The following is a 19,041-nucleotide window of genomic DNA, read 5'->3' as shown; positions in this document are numbered from 1 at the left end:
TTTGTTTTATATTATGCATTTTGGGCTAAGCAATTGAGTTTTAAAGGTACATCATCTGTTCAACTAGCTGCGAAAATCTTAGTAAATTACTTCACGCTGTAGGCTAATTATCACTGTTGATGATTTTTACATTTTCAAACTTTAATATACATTCAAATGAATGACCCAAGGAGACTTTCAGGGAGTGACTTTTTAATATAAATCTAAATTTGCTCCTCGTACCTCTACAATTTAAACTCTACTTCAGTTCAATATATATCTTACTAAAATCTAGTAGAAAAGTGAGCATTGGCTTCAAGTTTGTATTTATTTGTTTCTTTTATAAATATTTTTCATATCATAGTGAAAACCGCGAGACCATTATCATTACTTATTAAATAAATAAAACTAGTTTAACTTGCAATAGGAGATACTGAAAAAAGAATGGATCGTTTCTAAGTTTATAAGCAAATCTAAGAAAACTACCGACCCTAAATAACAATTGCTTGTATCTGTTACTCCATATCCCTTAGGTGTCATTTGTTACTATCGGTAAAATCCTACAAATACCCGTAAAAATTTGCTTACTCTCTTTCGTTCTCTCTCTCTCTCTCTCTCTCTCTCTCTCTCTCTCTCTCTCTCTCTCTTTCTCTTTCTCTTTCCTTCTCCTTTTATCTGTGTCTCCTGCATTGCAGATATTGAAGTTAATAAAACTTTAAAGGATCCGGAGAATATTAAAAGAGTAAAACAAACTTTTGTCTCTCTGTATTTCGTCTTCTTCTTGTCTATCTGCTTCCATTCTATCCTTCACGCCAATTCCAGCCATGACATGATATTCAGAATTCAATGAGTCAGCCAAACTTGCATTATTTCTGGTTTGTGATGATGTGTAAGAAAGTGCTTGGAGCTCAGGATTATTGTCACTGCTTGAGTAGCTAATTGAACGATTATGGCGATGGATTGGGTAGTCAAGCGGTACTGGACTGCTGCTCAAACTTCTATATAATGCGTCATCACTAAAAGAGAGAAAAACTGCAAATAAGTTATCTATCCAATAAATTATAAGTCGAAAAAATCGCAATTCATACGGTGGTTCAACAGTTCGTGGTAACGAACTGTAGTAAGGAGCGACCCTGTATCTTTTAGTATCAAAATTCCATTTTTCAGAGTTTCGTTTACTATAGTTTTTTACTGTTTGATAAAGTAGAATTGAGAGAAAGAGTCAAACTTTAGCGTAAAGAGCGGGGCGTTGAGAAGGGAACAGTCCCTTTCATAAACGGAGTAATTCCTGTTTGTTTTAAGTTTTAACGTCGCTCCTTACTTTCAGTTAAAAACACCAGTTTTTTTTTATTTAATCACATAATGAAACGATCGAAAGGTACTTTAGAAGTTTCTTATGAGGAAATCTCGAACGGTCTATCTTTATCGGGCACATTTCCGAAGCTATTTTGAAGGGAAATAAAGTTTAAAAACAACCGTTCCAAAGAGCTGAGGATAGGTGGAATATCTAACCCTGTTTTGGTTTATGGCGGTTTAAAGCTTTTACAAGTTTGCGGTAGGTAGCAATTCTGTTGGGGCATGAGATTGTACAAATATCCTCATGGACACCGTTTTTATATATATATATATATATATATATATATATATATATATATATATATATATATATATATATATATATATATATATATATATATATATATATATATATATATATATATATATATATATATATATATATATATATATATATATATATATATATATATATATATATATATATATATATACCTTATTGAAACTTCATCCTTGATGAAGTTTTGTGTCTAAGTTGCGGACGGCCCCGTTGAGCTTTCCCAATATGCTATCCTTGTTTATCATGGCTACCTAAGCGGCATACAAAAGAGAAGACGTGACGATACAATTTTTAGGCGGTGGTCTTTTTCTCGGTAAGGCTATGCAGATTATTTTCTAGACAATAAAGTTGGTTTTTATGGGCAAATCCTGCAGTCAATTGTTATGGAAACTCATAAAAATAATAAATGAGAAATTTATTTTAAATATATTGGTTTTCTGGTAAACTCAAAGAAAGTTTATTCTCAGTATATCTCTGAAAGTTGTTGATAGACAAAACGAAACTTATATTGCTGTTAGCAGCTTACGTTAACTTTATTAATGGGACAGATTCTGGCTATTTCTAAAATACGGACAAAAATCCTTCTAAGATGGTGTTACACTTAGAAAATTGTTTTTCTTAGAACGTTATCAATTTAAAATCTTAGTGTGATGAGAAGTCTAATCGCAAACAAAAATTCAAAAGTTCTAGTATATTTCGCATACGAACAGACATTATGTATGAATAATTGCATCTTTAGCCCCTTGACTGAAGACCTAACTGATCTTTTTTTAAATCCACCTAAACGCATGTATTTGGCTAAGAATCAAATTAATAAATTTATGCAAATACTGCATTTATCCAAAATTAAATTTAACTCTGAACAAACTTTCGTGACGAAAATTTGATTGTGGCAAATTGGACTGCGGCAAAAACTAATTATTTCATTAATAAATGACGACGGACACTTTCCTTGATTATTTTGATTTGGTATGGATAAAAACTTGTGAGGGTAGAACTACAAATTTTACCTGTTGACTAATGAAGGCAAAGCCACCCTTTTTAAATGTTTGTCCTGATTGTAAAAAAGTCAGTGCCACACCTAGTTTTCCACACAAAAAAAAAAAAAAAAAAAAATTGTTGATTAAGTACTCATTCAAAACTAAATCTAGAGTTCGGTGAACTTTTCTGATAAAAATTGTTTGCGACATGTGGCGATACAGTTCTTGCAAAATTTCGTTGTTTCAGAATTGATAGAGCTGGGAAATCAAATGCCTAATTACTCTGCAGGACATATCTAAAAACTTTAAGGGCTAAATTTCAGCGTCTTGATTAATTGAGTTGCCTAAGTTTAAACACTATTGCAATGATCTTGTGTGTTAAGAAGAAAGAATAAAGGGTGTGCTAAGAAATTTTGGAAAAGTGCCCCTCTACTCCCCCTCTGATGCGGCCCAAATTTATTTCATAAATTGATAGAGCTGGGAAATCAAATGCCTAATTACTCTGCAGGACATATCTAAAAGCTTTAAGGGCTAAATTTCAGCGTCTTGATTAATTGAGTTGCCCAAGTTAACACAATATTGCAATGATCTCGTGCGTTAAGAAGAAAGAATAAAGGGTTTGCTAAGAAATTTTTGGAAAAGTGCCCCTCTACTCCCCCTCTGATGAGGCCCATCCATAGCTTAAAAATACTCGTATTTTGCAGCTGGCCCCAAACCGTTAGAAAGTCTCCAACTAGTTTCTCGATAAATCCTTTCAGCTTTATACATAAAACACTTCACTTAAGTTTACTTTCTTTTCTAAAAGCTTTGTTTGATTCATCTTTTCGCTTGTTTAGCTTCGTAACAAATAGAATAGAATGAGAGTAGGGTACGGATTGAATCGATAAAGCAAAGGCCAGGTGATGGCTTCAATGAAAAGAGTCTGCATAACAAACCCCAGGCAGATGTTGAAACTTTTATTGATGAGCTTATTGGGGTGCGCGCCTATTTTCCCTTTCCAGTTTTCCCGTGCCGAAAAGATGAATAAGACTGATTTTTACAATGCCAATTCAGAATTAATCTTACGAAGATATCGGTTATTGTTGCCAGCTTCCAATGAATACCCTACCAAGTGCTCCACTTCCCTCTTTTCTTTCTTTTTTACTTTTAATTGCAGGATTTGGAGCTTATAAGGGACATGTATGAACCAGCGTCCTCTTTTATACGAAACATATGAAGCTGACATAATTTTTGTTGAGTTTGACTCCTTGAATTTTTAAGTTTTGACTTACCCTATATATATACATATATATATATATATATATATATATATATATATATATATATATATATATATATATATATACTAGCTGTTGGGGTGGCGCTTCGCGCCACCCCAACACCTAGTTGGTGGGGGCGCTTCGCGCCCCCCCCCCAAGCCCCCCCGCGCGCGTAAGTTGTTACGCGCCATATTAGTTACGCGCCATTGTAGTTGTGTCCCTATGTCCCACCTGTGAATATAGATAGATATATATATATATATATATATATATATATATATATATATATATATATATATATATATATATATATATATATATATATATATATATATGTTTTTAACTACGTAAAACTTGCGAATATACAACATTCTTTGCTGTCCCATTGTCTGTGCATATAAATAGATTTTCAGGTTTACCGACTCTTGAACATGCAACATATAATGGTCCATGGGAAAACAATCCGTATTCAGATCTATACCTCATGATTCTAATGATTGCCCTTGAGCTTTGTTGATGGTGATTGCTAATCGACCATTCCCTGAGTCGCCATCGTCATTTATATATCCCCCTGTGCACCCCGGCGTCCCCTTTGTAGTTATGTCCCTGTGTCCCGGTCGTCATTTATATTCCCTGTGTCCCGGTCGTCATTTGTGTCCCGGTGTTCCAGTCTGTGATTTCTCTTTGAGTGTCCCGGGCGTCATTTATATTCCTTGTGTCCCGGTGTCCCGGTCGTCATTTATATCCCCCTGTGCCCCCCGGCGTCCCCATTGTAGTTGTGTCCCTGTGTCCCGGTCGTCATTTATATTCCCTGTGTCCCGGTCGTCATTTGTATCCCGGTGTCCCGGTCTGTATATACATTCGTTTTTTAGTTTTGTTTTTCTCCTTTATTTTTTTCCTTTTTTCTTTTTTTTCTTTTTTAGTTTATTTAGATTTTTAGATTTTTTAGTTTTTTTATTAGTTTTTAATTTTTTTGTAGTTTTTACCATTTTTTTTAGTTTTTTTAGTTTTTTTTTTTTACTTATGTCCTGGTCGTCATTTATACTCCCTGTGTCCCGGTCGTCATTTGTGTCTCGGAGCTTTGTTGATTGCTAATTTATATTATATTTATATTTATATTTTTTATTTTTATTAATATTTTTTTAGTTTTCTTTTTCTCTTATTTTTCAGTTTTTTCCTTTTTTTTTAGTTTTTTCTTTTTTAGTTTTTAGTTTTTTTTTGTTTTTTACCTTTTTTTAGTTTTTTTAGTTTTTTTAGTTTTTTAGCTTTTTTAGTTTTTTTATTAGTTTTTAGTTTTTTTTTTAGTTTTTGCCTTTTTTTAGTTTTTTCAGTTTTTTTTAGTTTTTAGTTTTTTACCTTTTTTTAGTTTTTTTTTAGTTTTTTAGCTTTTTTAGTTTTTTTTCTTTTTAGTTTTTTTTGTAGTTTTTACCTTTTTTAGTTTTTTTTCTTCTTTTGTATTAGTGTGAAATAATTCAGACGTCATATGCGGATAAACACGACGTCACTCGACAGACAGACAGACAGACATAACCCACAAACAACTTATTTTTATATATATTTATTCATATTTTTTTAGTTTTCTTTTTCTCTTTTATTTTTCAGTTTTTTCCTTTTTTTTAGTTTTTTTCTTTTTTAGTTTTTAGTTTTTTTTAGTTTTTTACCTTTTTTTAGTTTTTTTTAGTTTTTTTTAGTTTTTTAGCTTTTTTAGTTTTTTTATTAGTTTTTATTTTTTTTGTAGTTTTTGCCTTTTTTTATTTTTTTTCAGTTTTTTTTTAGTTATTAGATTTTTACCTTTTTTTAGTTTTTTTTTAGTTTTTTAGCTTTTTTAGTTTTTTTTCTTTTTTGTTTTTTTTGTAGTTTTTACCTTTTTTAGTTTTTTTCTTATTTTGTATTAGTGTGAAATAATTCAGACGTCATATGCGGACAAACATGACGTCACCTGATCCATCCACAGATCCACACACAGACAACTTATTTTTATATATATAGATAGATATATGTACAATATGAGTCTTTTCTTGATGTGATGACGTCACCAGAGGTTTATACAGCCACCCTGTGAAAAATACGAATTCTTTCTTTAAGTGCTGAGGTATTTAAATCGTTTTTGTGGCCAGTCATCGCTGTTCCTTGTTTACCAACCGTAGATTTCGTTGTCTATATTTGTTTATCTTTACCTCACAAAAGCTTTTTCTACGCCTTTTTCTCTAGCAGTTAGATTCATAAATCATTTCATTTGATTTATTAATACATTATAGATAATAAATACGTCTTTCCAGTTTCGAACAGCAGATCACTCTTCAAAACTATCGTTTACAATTCAATGTTATTCTCACTGTCGCTTGTTCCATGTCATTTTCTTTAGCGGATGTGATTCTCACTTTCATTAGTTTTCAAATCACATTTATCAGTGTTTCATTTTCATCAATCAACACCTTGAACATTTAAAAAGACCTTAAATTTACCTTTGTAAAATTACATTCTATGTGTGATTGGATCTTTAACTTTTGCCTTGACTTGGCTTTTGTTATTATGTAAAACATAACACTGAACCTCTGTTTTATAACAGAGGTTGATGCAGTATCAGTTTCTTGACTAACGTCCTTATAAAATCTAATATAGTTATTTATAGCTATTTCGTTGCTTGGAGCTTTTACAAAATGTTGAAGGTCAACTTTTGCCCCAGTTTGTCTTTTGTCATTATGAAATGCATATCACAGAAAACTATTTTTTTTTTTTAACAAAGGCATGGTAAGTATAGATGACCTCATCCATGTCAAAATTTCAAGCCCACTTATCATAGCTATCATTTTAATTTTGGCACGTTCTGAATCCGCTTTCGCTTATCTTCTAACCCCATTTTTCTTTCGTCTTCATTTTGGATTTTCATTACTTCAGACAATTTGCCAATACCCTTTATTTTAGCTGCCCTTATTTGTCTAATTTTACAAGACGGTACTGGCTGTGGATTTGCTAATTGATTAGGTGGTGGGACAAAAACTTATTTTTCTTCCAGCGAATCATTTATAGAATTTGTAAATTTTAGTTTAATTGGCCTTGTCTTTAATGCTTGCTGCATATTTGATTGGTTTCCTGCAGGGCGTACTAGCATTCAATATGTGACCTTGAACATTGCCTAATGAAAAAATCCGGGGAGTGGAAAACGGAACAATTACCAAAAAAACTATAGCATCGTTTTGGGAGGTACAAAAATACTTCAATCGGAAAATGTTCAAAATCTAGTCTTGGTCGGCTTTCCATGAGGATATCTAGCTGATAAACGGGAATAAAAGTAAAACTTATAGGTTTAACTAGCACCACACTGCTCTTCTCTTTCGCAGCATAAAACGCAGGCTTTCACCATATCCGCATCATGTGTAATTAAAATTTTATGATTACGCTCATGAAAATTGGGATTTTGCCCTAGCTTCTACACTTTGTGACTTCTGGTTGATAGGGTGCGCAATGCTTTCTGCCTTGTCTATCGCCTTAGCGAGAAATCATTATTGAGACTGGTTTCTTCGCAGTCCAACATCACGAATCGACAGGCCTTTTCCACATATACTCTTAAGAATTTGTGTTCATTCTTCTGGAGTGTTAGTTGGGGATGGGTTCTTCAGAACTAAGGACTACGGCAGAGGAAAATGTCTATATAGGGCGGGATTATGTTGGCTTCGGTCACTTGCAGAATTGCCAGGCTACCATGAGAGTGGAACTTGTTTTAACACTCAAGAAAACCGGGGAACTGCCGTTGCATTTCATTTATTGACGATATAATACGTGCGCCCACTTCTGATCCACTGGCTGGTAGTTCTTGGGTATTAAATATAACGAGAGTGGGGATTTTTATCCTTTCTTTAGTGCATCATACAGACAGCTTGCCAATAACCACTAGATTATCCCCATCTCGCGCCCATTTCGTAAATCCATCACCAGTCTTGACCTCCTTAGTTAACAGTTCTTTTGCCCTTAAGATCGAGACATTTTATCAGAAAGTTCCATAGATCGTTTCAAAACCACTTCTTTCTTTATTCCGACTGCCATTGATCGCGATATATAGTTCAAGACAGCATTTAGTCCAATAAGTTGTTTTCGCGAAAGTCGAAAAAATAAAGGGACCCACCCATATGAGTATCTACTCAATCAGAAAAAATATAGCCCTTTTTGGGGGCAGAAACCCGTTTCCTTGAATAAGGGACTTAAATTTTTAGGTTTTTGAGTCGATCAATGCTCAAACAATATATCTTTCAAGTAGACCGAAAGAAGTTTAGCCCCAGATTTCAGGAGGACGATGCCCCGAATTATTTTTTATCCAATCCAGAAAGGCAAGTTCCTAGCCTCCCCCTCCTGATCTTCTATGTGCTATTATTTAATAATTTCCCGTCTCCCCCCTCCATCCCATGAAATATAAACTTCGGAAAGCTTGAATATTTTCCAGTTATTTCTAGTAGTGTACATTCACAACATTAATTTTGGATAATTGGATTACTTCTTTGGAATGTCCTCCAAACCTACACCGAATGATGGTTCAAACAATTGCCAAAGCAGTTGCATAAGCTGCATAGCGATAATTTTTGCCAGGCCATAATTTTAAAGGCCATAATATGGCTAAAAAAAAACAAGAAATAAAATTAAACAGCTTTGCGCTATTCAGTTGCTCGTAATTTCGAATTGATTTTGACTGTGTAAGAGTCAGTGTATTTGAACCAATTTTGCAGAAACTTTTGCAAAAAAGAATAGTTTTTGTTGTTTCAGAGTGATTGCAATTTTATACCGCATGAAAAAAGTAGAGCTCGTTACTTCTAAACAAAATCTATGATTTCACGAGAAATCCACTATAGAAGTAAATCCTTGGCATTTCCAATATCTGTGGCATTGTCTGAAAAGCCATGTAAACATGAATAAATCCATTGCGGTGGCAACTCTGACAGCCAGAAGAAGCTCTACCAAACAAATTAAGATGTTGCAAAATGAAACAATGAGCCAATTTGAGACTATACCCATATCTAGAGGGGGAAACGATTTTTTCGTACAAGACGACAGAATTATCTAATAAGCAAAGCAAAGCTAGCCTACTTCTCCACAATCCAAAAATTCAGAAAAAAGAGGCTTTACCAAAGGAAAAAGGAATAAAAAATTTACATACGAACTATGTATTACAGCTGTTACTCCTAATTGTCAGTTATCCACATTTCAAAAATCTTATGAAACTTACATTATGAAAGCATATGAAGTTCCTATAAGAAGAAGCAGGCCCATTTTACCAAAGGAGGAAGAATAAACCCCCCAGAAAATCAATTCTTCAACCCGATTCTCCAAGAGTTAATATATATATATATATATATATATATATATATATATATATATATATATATATATATATATATATATATGTATATATATTTAAGATTTTTCAAATATTGGGGATAAACGAGGATTGGGAGTAAAAGGCAAAGTAATTATAATTAGGAATAGGAGTAATTCGCATGTAAATGGTTTATTCCTTTTCTCCTCTCTTAAGCCTCTTTTCCTCTTTTTCCCTTTTCCTTTTTAAGCCTCGAGTTTTTGGATTATGGAAGAGTGGAATAGCTTTTCTCTGCTTGTTAGATAATTCTGTGTTGTCATCTTGCATTATAAATTTATTTTTGCCGCTAGTGATGGGTATATTCTCGAATTGACTGAAGGTATCATATTTCAAAAAATATCGTTAGGCAACTGCTTTTTAAACTGCCAAGTAAGGAGCCATCACTTTTTTCTGATTGGCTAAAAACTTATATAGGTGAGTTCATTTCTTTTTCCAACTACCTAAAAAATTCAAATACGAAAAAAATCAAATACGAACGCTAAACTCACGATATTCAGGAAATACAAGATAAAAGCCAAAACAATCAAGTTTTTAGTGTTTTAAATCTGAAGTTCCAAGAATTACCATACGATTTTTTTTATCCCATAATGGTCATATGATTAAAAACTACACCAAAATTGGAATTTACCTCTTAATCAGACATATAAATGAACAAAACAGGCTTGAAAATTAAAAGTTCATATTCTGGAAATGAAAATTTGAAATCAATCAAAACTGTACGGTAATGTGTCAATGTTCTAGAAATACAAGATAAAAACAAAAATTTAAGTTTTTTTTAGCAGTTTAAATCTAAAATTCAGAGAATTACCACACGATATTCTTATAAAGTAACAGCCATAAGATCAATAATACATCAAAATTAGTCATTATTACAGATTAGTATAAAAGTCAAGCTTTATCGCAAAGAGTAGTGGATTGAGGAGGAGCATCTCCCTTACAAACGAAATAGTTTCCATTCGTTTGAAGTTTCAATGTTTTTCATTACTTCAATTTGGAAAACACTGTGTCGTTGTTATTTGTTGTTTTTTTTTTTATTTGGACCCTCGAGAATTCAACCAATGATATCTCTTTAAATAAAAGTGATTGCTAACTTAAAAAAAATTAAATTACTAGCATATCATATCTTAATCAAGTTTGATTGGGTTTCATTTAAATAATGATTACCCAACAAGTAGGTTTACTGAGATAGCGTATAATACTATGCACAGATATGTTCTCTTAGAAAGCTGGTAACTAATGATTATCTGGAGATAGCCTAGGCCGTGATTGAGTGAACTGATGGAATTCGAAAATCCCATGTTACAATTGAAAATTTATATTTATAAAGTGCTCAAGTATTCATTGGCGGAAAGATACCGCTTTTAATATCAGGCCGTAGCTTCTGGAAGGTGCTACAAAATGTTTGCTAGGATTTTGCTCTACTTCCTCTAATTGCTTAGAAATCTTGGAAAATGTGTTGCTCTTCTTCACAAGCGTACTCTCTGAAGGATATTGTTTTTAGAACAAAATCGGTACTATCATGAGCAGAAGACAATAACCTCTAAGATGATTGCAACAATTTTTCGATGTATTTTCCTGTTTTCGAACAGTTCCATAGAATGTTTTCAGCTACCTGAAATTTTTACAAGTTGGTAGCCAGAAAGAATTGTTTTAGATCGCCGATAACACCCCTAGAGACCAGATTGACAAGCTGGTATAATTAAACTTTTATTTCCGCCAGTGAATAAGTGCTATTTGAAGGGTTTTTGACAATCAACGGTCTCTAGAGAATTGAGAAACAGAAGGCTACCCTAACTTCGGTTTTGAATCTCGATGTTTTCAAGTTCACTTAATCACAGCCTTAAGGCTTACAACTTTTAGAAAAGACTCTTGTTACTCACCCTTGTAGGATAACTTCTGGGTCAATGGCTTCGGGAAGCTGATTCTTATCCAAATGGGTCCAGGGGTAACCACCTCTGCTTCTCGATCGTCTTATGTCTTCCCAAACATATGTGGTGGGAGGTCGTACTGCAATAAAATTATTAAAGTTATTCTAAAACATTTTCTGTCTAACTATCACCATCAACAGAATTATTGCAAGTTGAGGGTGACCAAAAAAGTTTTTAAACTGAATTTTAAACTATGATGATTCAGTTGCGACAACAGAAACTACAAAATATCCATACAAACATCAATCACCTTCTAAATTTTATAACCCTCTGCCGTTTTCCATAGCACCCTTCAAAAAACAGGACTACCTTTCAGGCTATGAGATTTTCTCCACTTTAATTCGAATTCAGGATTATTCATATTTTAGCATAATTTTTTCTAATAATAAACTGTGACATTCTATAAGTTTTATAATAAACTGTGACATTTATCGTATTATAAGTTTGGACATCTTATTACAAGAGCGATATTAAAGCTTAAAACAAATAGAAATCACTCCATATATGAGATAAAGAAGTAATTTCATATTTTGTGTGAAATTTTTATTGCATAATTTCTATCAAGACCGCATCTTTTTCGTGGAATTTCATTCCCATTTCTATATTTATGGAAATTTTCACGTGACAAGAGATTTTAATGAGTAACTTTAAACTTAATAATTTTTTTATATGAAAAAACAGCAAGAATAAAAGATTTTGTTGTTGCATACCTTGAAATTAAAATTTTATTCTATAGATTTACGGTTTCTATTGACAAAGTTCATATTGGTTTCTACTGGGCGTCTATTACTTCCAACTGCTTAATCACAGACTCTCTTAAATGTGAAGGAAGGTTAGTACTCCTTTTTACTTCCTTTTTACTTCCTTTTTTAAGTTTTACATTTAAGTTTGGTATTCACAAAACAGTGCTTCGAGAATAATCATCAGTCCTGAAAAAATTTACCCATACAAATATGTCTGGGGTTGATGGGGTCTTACCTGAAATGTCAAAACAGTTATAAGTTCATCGTTTCCATTGTTTTCAAGGCAATTTTTTTTTAATATCCTTTATAGGTTTGTTCCCATGAACACCAGTAGGAGGCATCCACCCCCCAAGAAGCCATTAAAGATATATTGCCATTTAGGCATCGACAAAAAATATCTTAGTAACTCTTGTCTCCTTCCCCAACCTCAAGAAATTCACTGGTGGCACTGATGAGCAATCTCTCCTACCTTTCCACTTTTTGGCCGGTAGGCATCCAAACGTAATATTTCCTATTATGTATGAAAGTAGCCTTTTACATAGGAAAGGATTTTTTGCTATAAGAAGAGTCCTACCCCCCCCCCCCCACTCATAATCCATGCCTAGTCTAAAAAAAAATCCCCGGAATCAAGAGCGAGTATGGAATAATTTCTACCATTATATATGAGGGTTCAAGCTCTTATCTACAAAAAGAGATTTTTTTTTTTCGAGGGCTAATCGTATTGATCCGGTGATCCTAGAAAATTTGGAGAGGGCTCTTTCAAACGAAAAATAAAAGTTTCAATGCCATTTTTAAGTACCCAAGAACATCGAAGGGCACTAGCCCCTCTTTCCACTCCCCATTTGTCCGAAAGATATCCCATCAAAATTTCTCACAGCCATTTGGCTCAGCATAGTTGAAAGCCCATGGGGAAAAATCTGTAAGTTATGGATTTTCTCCATTTTTTACTTATAGTATTTGTTGTTGTGAAATATCGGAAATTCTTGAGAAATGGGGGGAATTTCTGCAGGGGGGGGGCTAATGACCGAGTGTAATTCTCAACAGAAACGGGTTGGGATTTCCAGGACTTATTTAAAAAACAATCAGAAATAAAATTAGCTCTTTACGCTAAAGTGGGAATTTTTTTATCATAATTTTTGGTTAACGACTGCTAAAACAAAACAGCCATTGATTTGGACAAAGAAACTTTTTGAAAATATTAAAAGACTTTAGCGTAATGATTGAGGGATTAACAAGGGGATGCCCCCCTCCATATACGGGATAATTTCCGTTCGTCTTACGTTTCAATTTTGCTCCTTAAACTCAGTTAAAAAAAAAACTTGTTTGTTTGTTTGTCAACATAAGAAGACTGTTGTCAGTTTCGTCTGTTGTCAACATAAGAATATTATATACATGATTTGCTTCTTATTTACATTTTATTATCCAGAATTCTTCAATATATAAAAAGAAGGTTAATACCCAGTATTTCCGTTTTTACGTCTATAGAGAACAAAGCTCCAGGTAACAATTGCTTCCCACTCCAGGGATTTTTCGCCATCTAAGGAACATGTGAACTTATATTTTGTAAGAGGTCGTATTCCTGATTGGATACTGTAGGTTCAACTCCGCCTAAGAATTAAGAATTAATTGCCCTCAAATACGTGGATGGATAACTTTTCGTGAAAAAGACTCTAGGTTGTTACGAAACAAAAAATTTGGCAGTCGACACTGGCTATAATTAAACCTATTCTATGTGAAAAAGTATGCTACGCAATCAAAGTTTTGGTTTAAACTCTTTCTGAGATTTTCTAGGTTCTTGGCAGTAGTATATTGAGTTCCATTGTTATTTTGAAATTCAATATAAAAAAGATTCAACTGAAAGTAAGGAGCAAAATTAAAAATTAAACAAAAGAAAAAGGTTGCCCCTTCGTCGAATCTCGCTTTTCGTGCTAAAGTGTTAAAGTTCTTAAAAAAATACCTCTCATACAAATTCAACGATCTTTACGTTTGATGAGTTTTTCTGAGAGAATTGGGACAGAAAGTCAGAGTTTAGCGTAAAGAGCGAGGTTGAAGAAGAGACAGCCCCTTCATATACCGGATATTCTAGGTTCGTTTCAAGTTTTAATGATGTTCCTTATTTTAAGTTAAAAAAAAAAACTTGTTGTTTTTTCTATTTAATCTGTGACCGTTTTTCAAATCATGCCAGGAAGTCTGCTTAATATAAAATTTTATCTTGGAGAATTACCTTCGGTAACCCTCCTCTCCGTGGAAAATTCTCCCCGTTGGAAATCCCCCCACAGAAAATTACCCCGAAAATTTTTTTTATGTTCGCCAATAACAAGAGCAATGGGTAAATTGCGTAACTTACAGTAATTTTCCCATGGGTCAAGTTGTCCCTACTGGATCTTTCAAGTGTGATTAAATAAAAAAAACTAGTTTTTTTTAAACTGAAAGTAAAGAGCGACATTAAAACTTAAAACGAACAGAAATTACTCCGCATATGATAGGGGCTGTTCCCTCCTCAGCGCCCCGCTCTTTACGCTAAAGTTTGACTCTTTCTCTCAGTTCTACTTTTTAAAACAGTATAACACTTTAGCGTAAAGAGCGGGGCGTTGAGGAGGGAACATCCCCTTTAATATGCGGAGTAGTTTCTGTTCGTATTATGTTTTAATGTCGCTTCTTACTTCAGTTAAAAAAAAAATAGTTTTTTTATTTAGTCTCTGAATGTTTTTGAATTAATGCATGTTTTGATTTTGGCTCTCCGCAGATGAATAATTAAAACGAAATTTGCATATTAATTTTTTTTTTTGCTAATGGGTGTCTCATAGTTTTGTTCAGACAATTTTGAGCAAAAAGGCGTGGGGGAGGAGGCTTAGTTACCCTCCAGTTTTTTGGTTGCTTAAAAAGGCAACTAGAACTTTTAATTTTTTACGGACGTTTTTATTAGTAAAAATATACGTAACTTACGAATTAACTTAAGTAACGAACTTCTATATTCGTATGTTTTTACGGCGTATATGAGGGGGTTTACCTCCTCGTAAATACCTCGCTCTTTAAACTAAAGCTTAAATTTTGTCCTAATTCCTTGAGAATGACCCCTGAGTCACAAAGGCCATAGAATAAATAGTTGAAATTACTAAAAATACTTTAACGTAAAGAGCGATGTATTAAGAGGAGGTGAGGCCCTCACATGCGTAATAATTTCTGTTTGTTTTAAGTTTTAATCCTGCTCCTTACTTTCAGTTGAAAAAACTTTTCATATTTATTTTTTCATTTTTTTTAAATGCTAGAAAATACTCCACCCCCTTCATAGAAATTCTCTTTCCCAATGACAAAATCCTCCATGGAAAGTCCCCCTTGCATAACCGCCTCCCTTCAACCCCTTCTCCCCCAACCAAAAAAATCCCCCTGAAAACGTCTGTACACTTCCCAATAACCATTACTAGACGTAAACACTGGTCAAAGTTTTTAACTTGCAGCCCCTCCCACAGGGATTGTGGGGGAGTAAGTCGTCCCCAAGCACATAGTTATTCGATTTGTCAACTATGTTGAATAAAATGGCTATCTCAGAATTTTGATCCGGTGACTTTGGGGAAAAATGAGTGGGGAGGGGGCCTAGGTGCCCTCTAATTTTTTGTCGCTTAAAAAGGGTACTAGAACTTTTAGTTTCCGTTAGAATGAGCCCTTTCGCGACATTCTAGGACCACTGGGTCGATACGATCGCCCCTGGGGAAAAGAAAAAAAAAAGAAAAATAAACACGCATTCGTAATCCGCATCCGGCAAAAAATACAAAATTCCACATTTTTGTAGATAAGAGCTTAAAACATTTACTGTAGGTTCTCTAATACGCTGAATCTGATGGTGTAATTTACGTTAAGATTCTATCACTTTAAGGGGTGTTTTCTAAAATAAGGCAAATATTCTCAGGGTCTTAACTTTTGATGTGCAAGACTAAACTTGATGAAACTTTTATATTTAAAATCAGTATTAAAATTCGATTCTTTTGATGTAACTAGGGGTATCAAAAATCCTTTTTTAAAAGTTTCGGTTGCTATTGAGCCGGGTCACTCCTTACTAAAGTTTGTTACCACGAACTGTTTGATGCAAGGATTTAACTTAAGTACAGCAATGCTCCGAGAATAAAAGCGCATTTAGTCCTACTTGCATCACACGATAAAACCAAAGCTTCCTAAATATGGTGTAAAAAGCTACCAGAAAATAAGGTATGAAATTTGTCTTTACTATATGTTTTTTTTTCGATGCCTGGCATTTAATAACTAACGCTTCTAATCAAATACACCGTTTATGCAATAAGAGGTGAACAGTCCACCCCTTTATCCCTGGTACACAAGTTGAACAGGGGTCAGACAGGGACGGACCCATAGATTTTTTTCTTGGAGGGAGAGGAGTAGGGGACTAGCACTTAAAAGGGGGAGAGGTTTTAAAATTATGGATACTACTAACTATTTTTCCTTTGCTAAAAGAAAAAAAAATAATGGTTTATGTTTTGGCAAGTATTTCAATAATAAAAACATAAAATAATATGATAGGATCAATATGTATAATTGAGTGGTTGCTCTTAAAAAGGCTATCAAATATAAACCAAGCAAATAAATTAACGGCTAAAGGGATCCAGCTGAAACTTTGAGGAAATATTGGACGGCGAGATGAACTATATTTCGAATTTTGGACCAAGGAAAACCAAATTGAGCTTATTAAGGACAGTAGGTGTTAAAAAAAAATGCGGTAGCATTAATGCCTAGTGTGAAATATTCCTTCTTCTATATTGATCTGCAAAAAAATTCAGACACAGAGACATCTCAGTTAAACTTTCATAGCGAAAGAGAACCTCAACCGGAAACAAATCTGACTGCCCTGACTCTTGACGTCCTATTTTTATTTTCAGACAGCAAGTCAGCTCTTTCTAATAAACGAGCTCAAAATCCATTTAATTAAACAAGCAATCAGTTAAAACAGAATATAATTTAATAAGATTCTCATAATGAAAACGTCTATCAATGTTCGTCTATATTCAAGATTGCAAAGTGATGGGGGTCAAAGTGACATCATTCCTACAGAAGGCCAAAATTATTCAGGTTATTAATTCATTTATTAAAATGATATTTCCCCTGCCCATCAATTTCAAGTTCTACGGTATTTTACGGTAATAAATATTAATATTTATTACAAAATTTTGTCCAGAAAAATAACAAGCTCAAATTTTAATTCTTATGCGGATAAACCGAAAAATAACTTTTCAAATATTGCTTTTCATAATGAATAGGAAAAAAAAAGTATCATTTAGAAACGAACAGACTTTTTTTTAATCCCAAAAAGTAATTTTTACAAAGAAAAGTAAAGAGGTCCATTAAAACTGCTGAGACTTGCAGGAATAAGTATCGTTGTATATGAAACATTCAGTCTACTTTAATTAGTTCTTATCAGTGATCTTGGTAAATAGGATGATTTTCTTTCTTTTCTTGCTGATGTTATGACAAATGAAAACACGCTAATCGGAATTCAAACTTTTCAACAAAGCAAAATGACACTATAACGTTTAGATGGCTTGGAAGGGAGTTAGAGCTACTCCTATTTATGACAATTTCTGTTCGTTTTTAAGTTCGTTTTAATCAGTAGCTTGATTTTTTGTTGGGATTTCTCTTGTTCTTGTGTCCCATTTATTTATTGATAATTATGATGATTTCTTGTTCATTTGAACTATAGCTTTTCTTTTATACTTAGCTTTTATAACTTAACGTTTATTACTAACATTATAAATTAACTTTGCTTATCTATAAATAGCTTCTTTTTTAGATTTTTTTAAATTACCGAATAAACAATCTATAATAGCCGTTCATATTCTGTGACAGTACATCTTTGTAGGGATAAATTTACTATCCCGTGGAAATATGTTTATCAGAATTATCAACAGTGGTTACATTTAGGCCGTATTTGGGTCGGAACCAAAAACGGAACCAATCTTTTATAACAAATGGTATAAATCACCACTTATTATTAATATATATATATATATATATATATATATATATATATATATATATATATATATATATATATATATATATATATATATATATATATATATATATATATATATATATATATATATATATATATATATATAAACAGCACTTCAATTTGAGTGCAGTTTCCCACTTTCAAAAATCGTGCAAAGTTTGTTATGCTAATAGCATTTACAAAAAAATACTTATAATTAGTGAAACTTATGTATGTGAAATCAAAATAAAATTATACTTTCTTATATAGTATAATATAAGAAAGTATATATATATATATATATTATTTATGTTATGGGCAAGGTCCCAAGATGGTTCGCGGCAGGCTTGTATATATGAAATCTCATTGTCACTTGTCTTCTAACCGCAGACAATGTGAGCCTCTTCTTAATGTCATATTATCACCATAGGTTTGATACAACCATCCTGGGAAAAATACAAATTCTTCCTTAAAGTTGTGACATATTTAGATCGTTTTTGTGGCCAGAATTGTCATTATGCAAGTTTTAAGGGAAAAAACTAATATGTTGCCGATTTCAAGCCCGGGCCGTGGCACTCGGCACGTGGCATGCTTATTGATTCTCGCTGTAAGTAGTAACCTCCAAATGAATCACCTTTGTTTGCTTCTCTTTCCTTGGGAAAATGGATTGATCCCTCCGATCAGTACTAGAGGGATCTTTGTAAAACCCCTTTTGTAAACAGACACATTATACTCGGTATTTTGTACTTAGCTGTGTTCCTTTTGCAATGTTACTTGTGTCATGGATATAGAACCGGTATGATCACTCCTGGGAGGGAAATGATGTAATGTATGCTCTTGAAATGTGCTCATATATATGACGTCGCTCATATGATTTGTTTTCCAAAGTTAAAGCTCTAAACAAATTTTTTCAAGCTCGTGATCAATAAAGGTTTTTTTTGCGGGTCAAAAAATCCCAAGATGCCAATTTTCCAAAATATTTTTGAAGCGCTCCGATTCTCACTGTCGCTTATAACTCTGCTGTCGCTTATCTTCTAACCACAAGTATCTTTGTTCTTACTGTGGCATATCTTTTAACCATATATTCATTTCTTCACTGTCGTTTTTAATTTGTTCTGATCCTTGTTGTCGTATGTTTTGTAGCCGCATATTT

The 19,041-nt window shown here is 33.2% G+C and overlaps 1 protein-coding gene across 3 annotated transcripts in view; it reads right to left on the bottom strand.

The window, feature by feature from the left end:
• LOC136037184 (uncharacterized) overlaps window positions 1–19,041 on the bottom strand; it is a 78,876-nt gene that overhangs the window by 26,414 nt on the left and 33,421 nt on the right. For all 3 annotated transcript variants that reach the window (XM_065719740.1, XM_065719739.1, XM_065719741.1), the window contains 2 exons: window positions 11,100–11,226; window positions 733–995 (listed from right to left, as the gene is read on the bottom strand). In XM_065719740.1, the coding sequence (XP_065575812.1) occupies window positions 733–995; window positions 11,100–11,226 (390 nt within the window). The remainder of the gene's footprint in view (window positions 1–732; window positions 996–11,099; window positions 11,227–19,041) is intronic.

The sequence above is a fragment of the Artemia franciscana genome, chromosome 16 (assembly GCF_032884065.1).
Source record: "Artemia franciscana chromosome 16, ASM3288406v1, whole genome shotgun sequence".
Classification (NCBI taxonomy): Eukaryota; Metazoa; Arthropoda; class Branchiopoda; order Anostraca; family Artemiidae; genus Artemia; species Artemia franciscana.
This window is presented reverse-complemented; position numbering and strand designations above follow the sequence as displayed.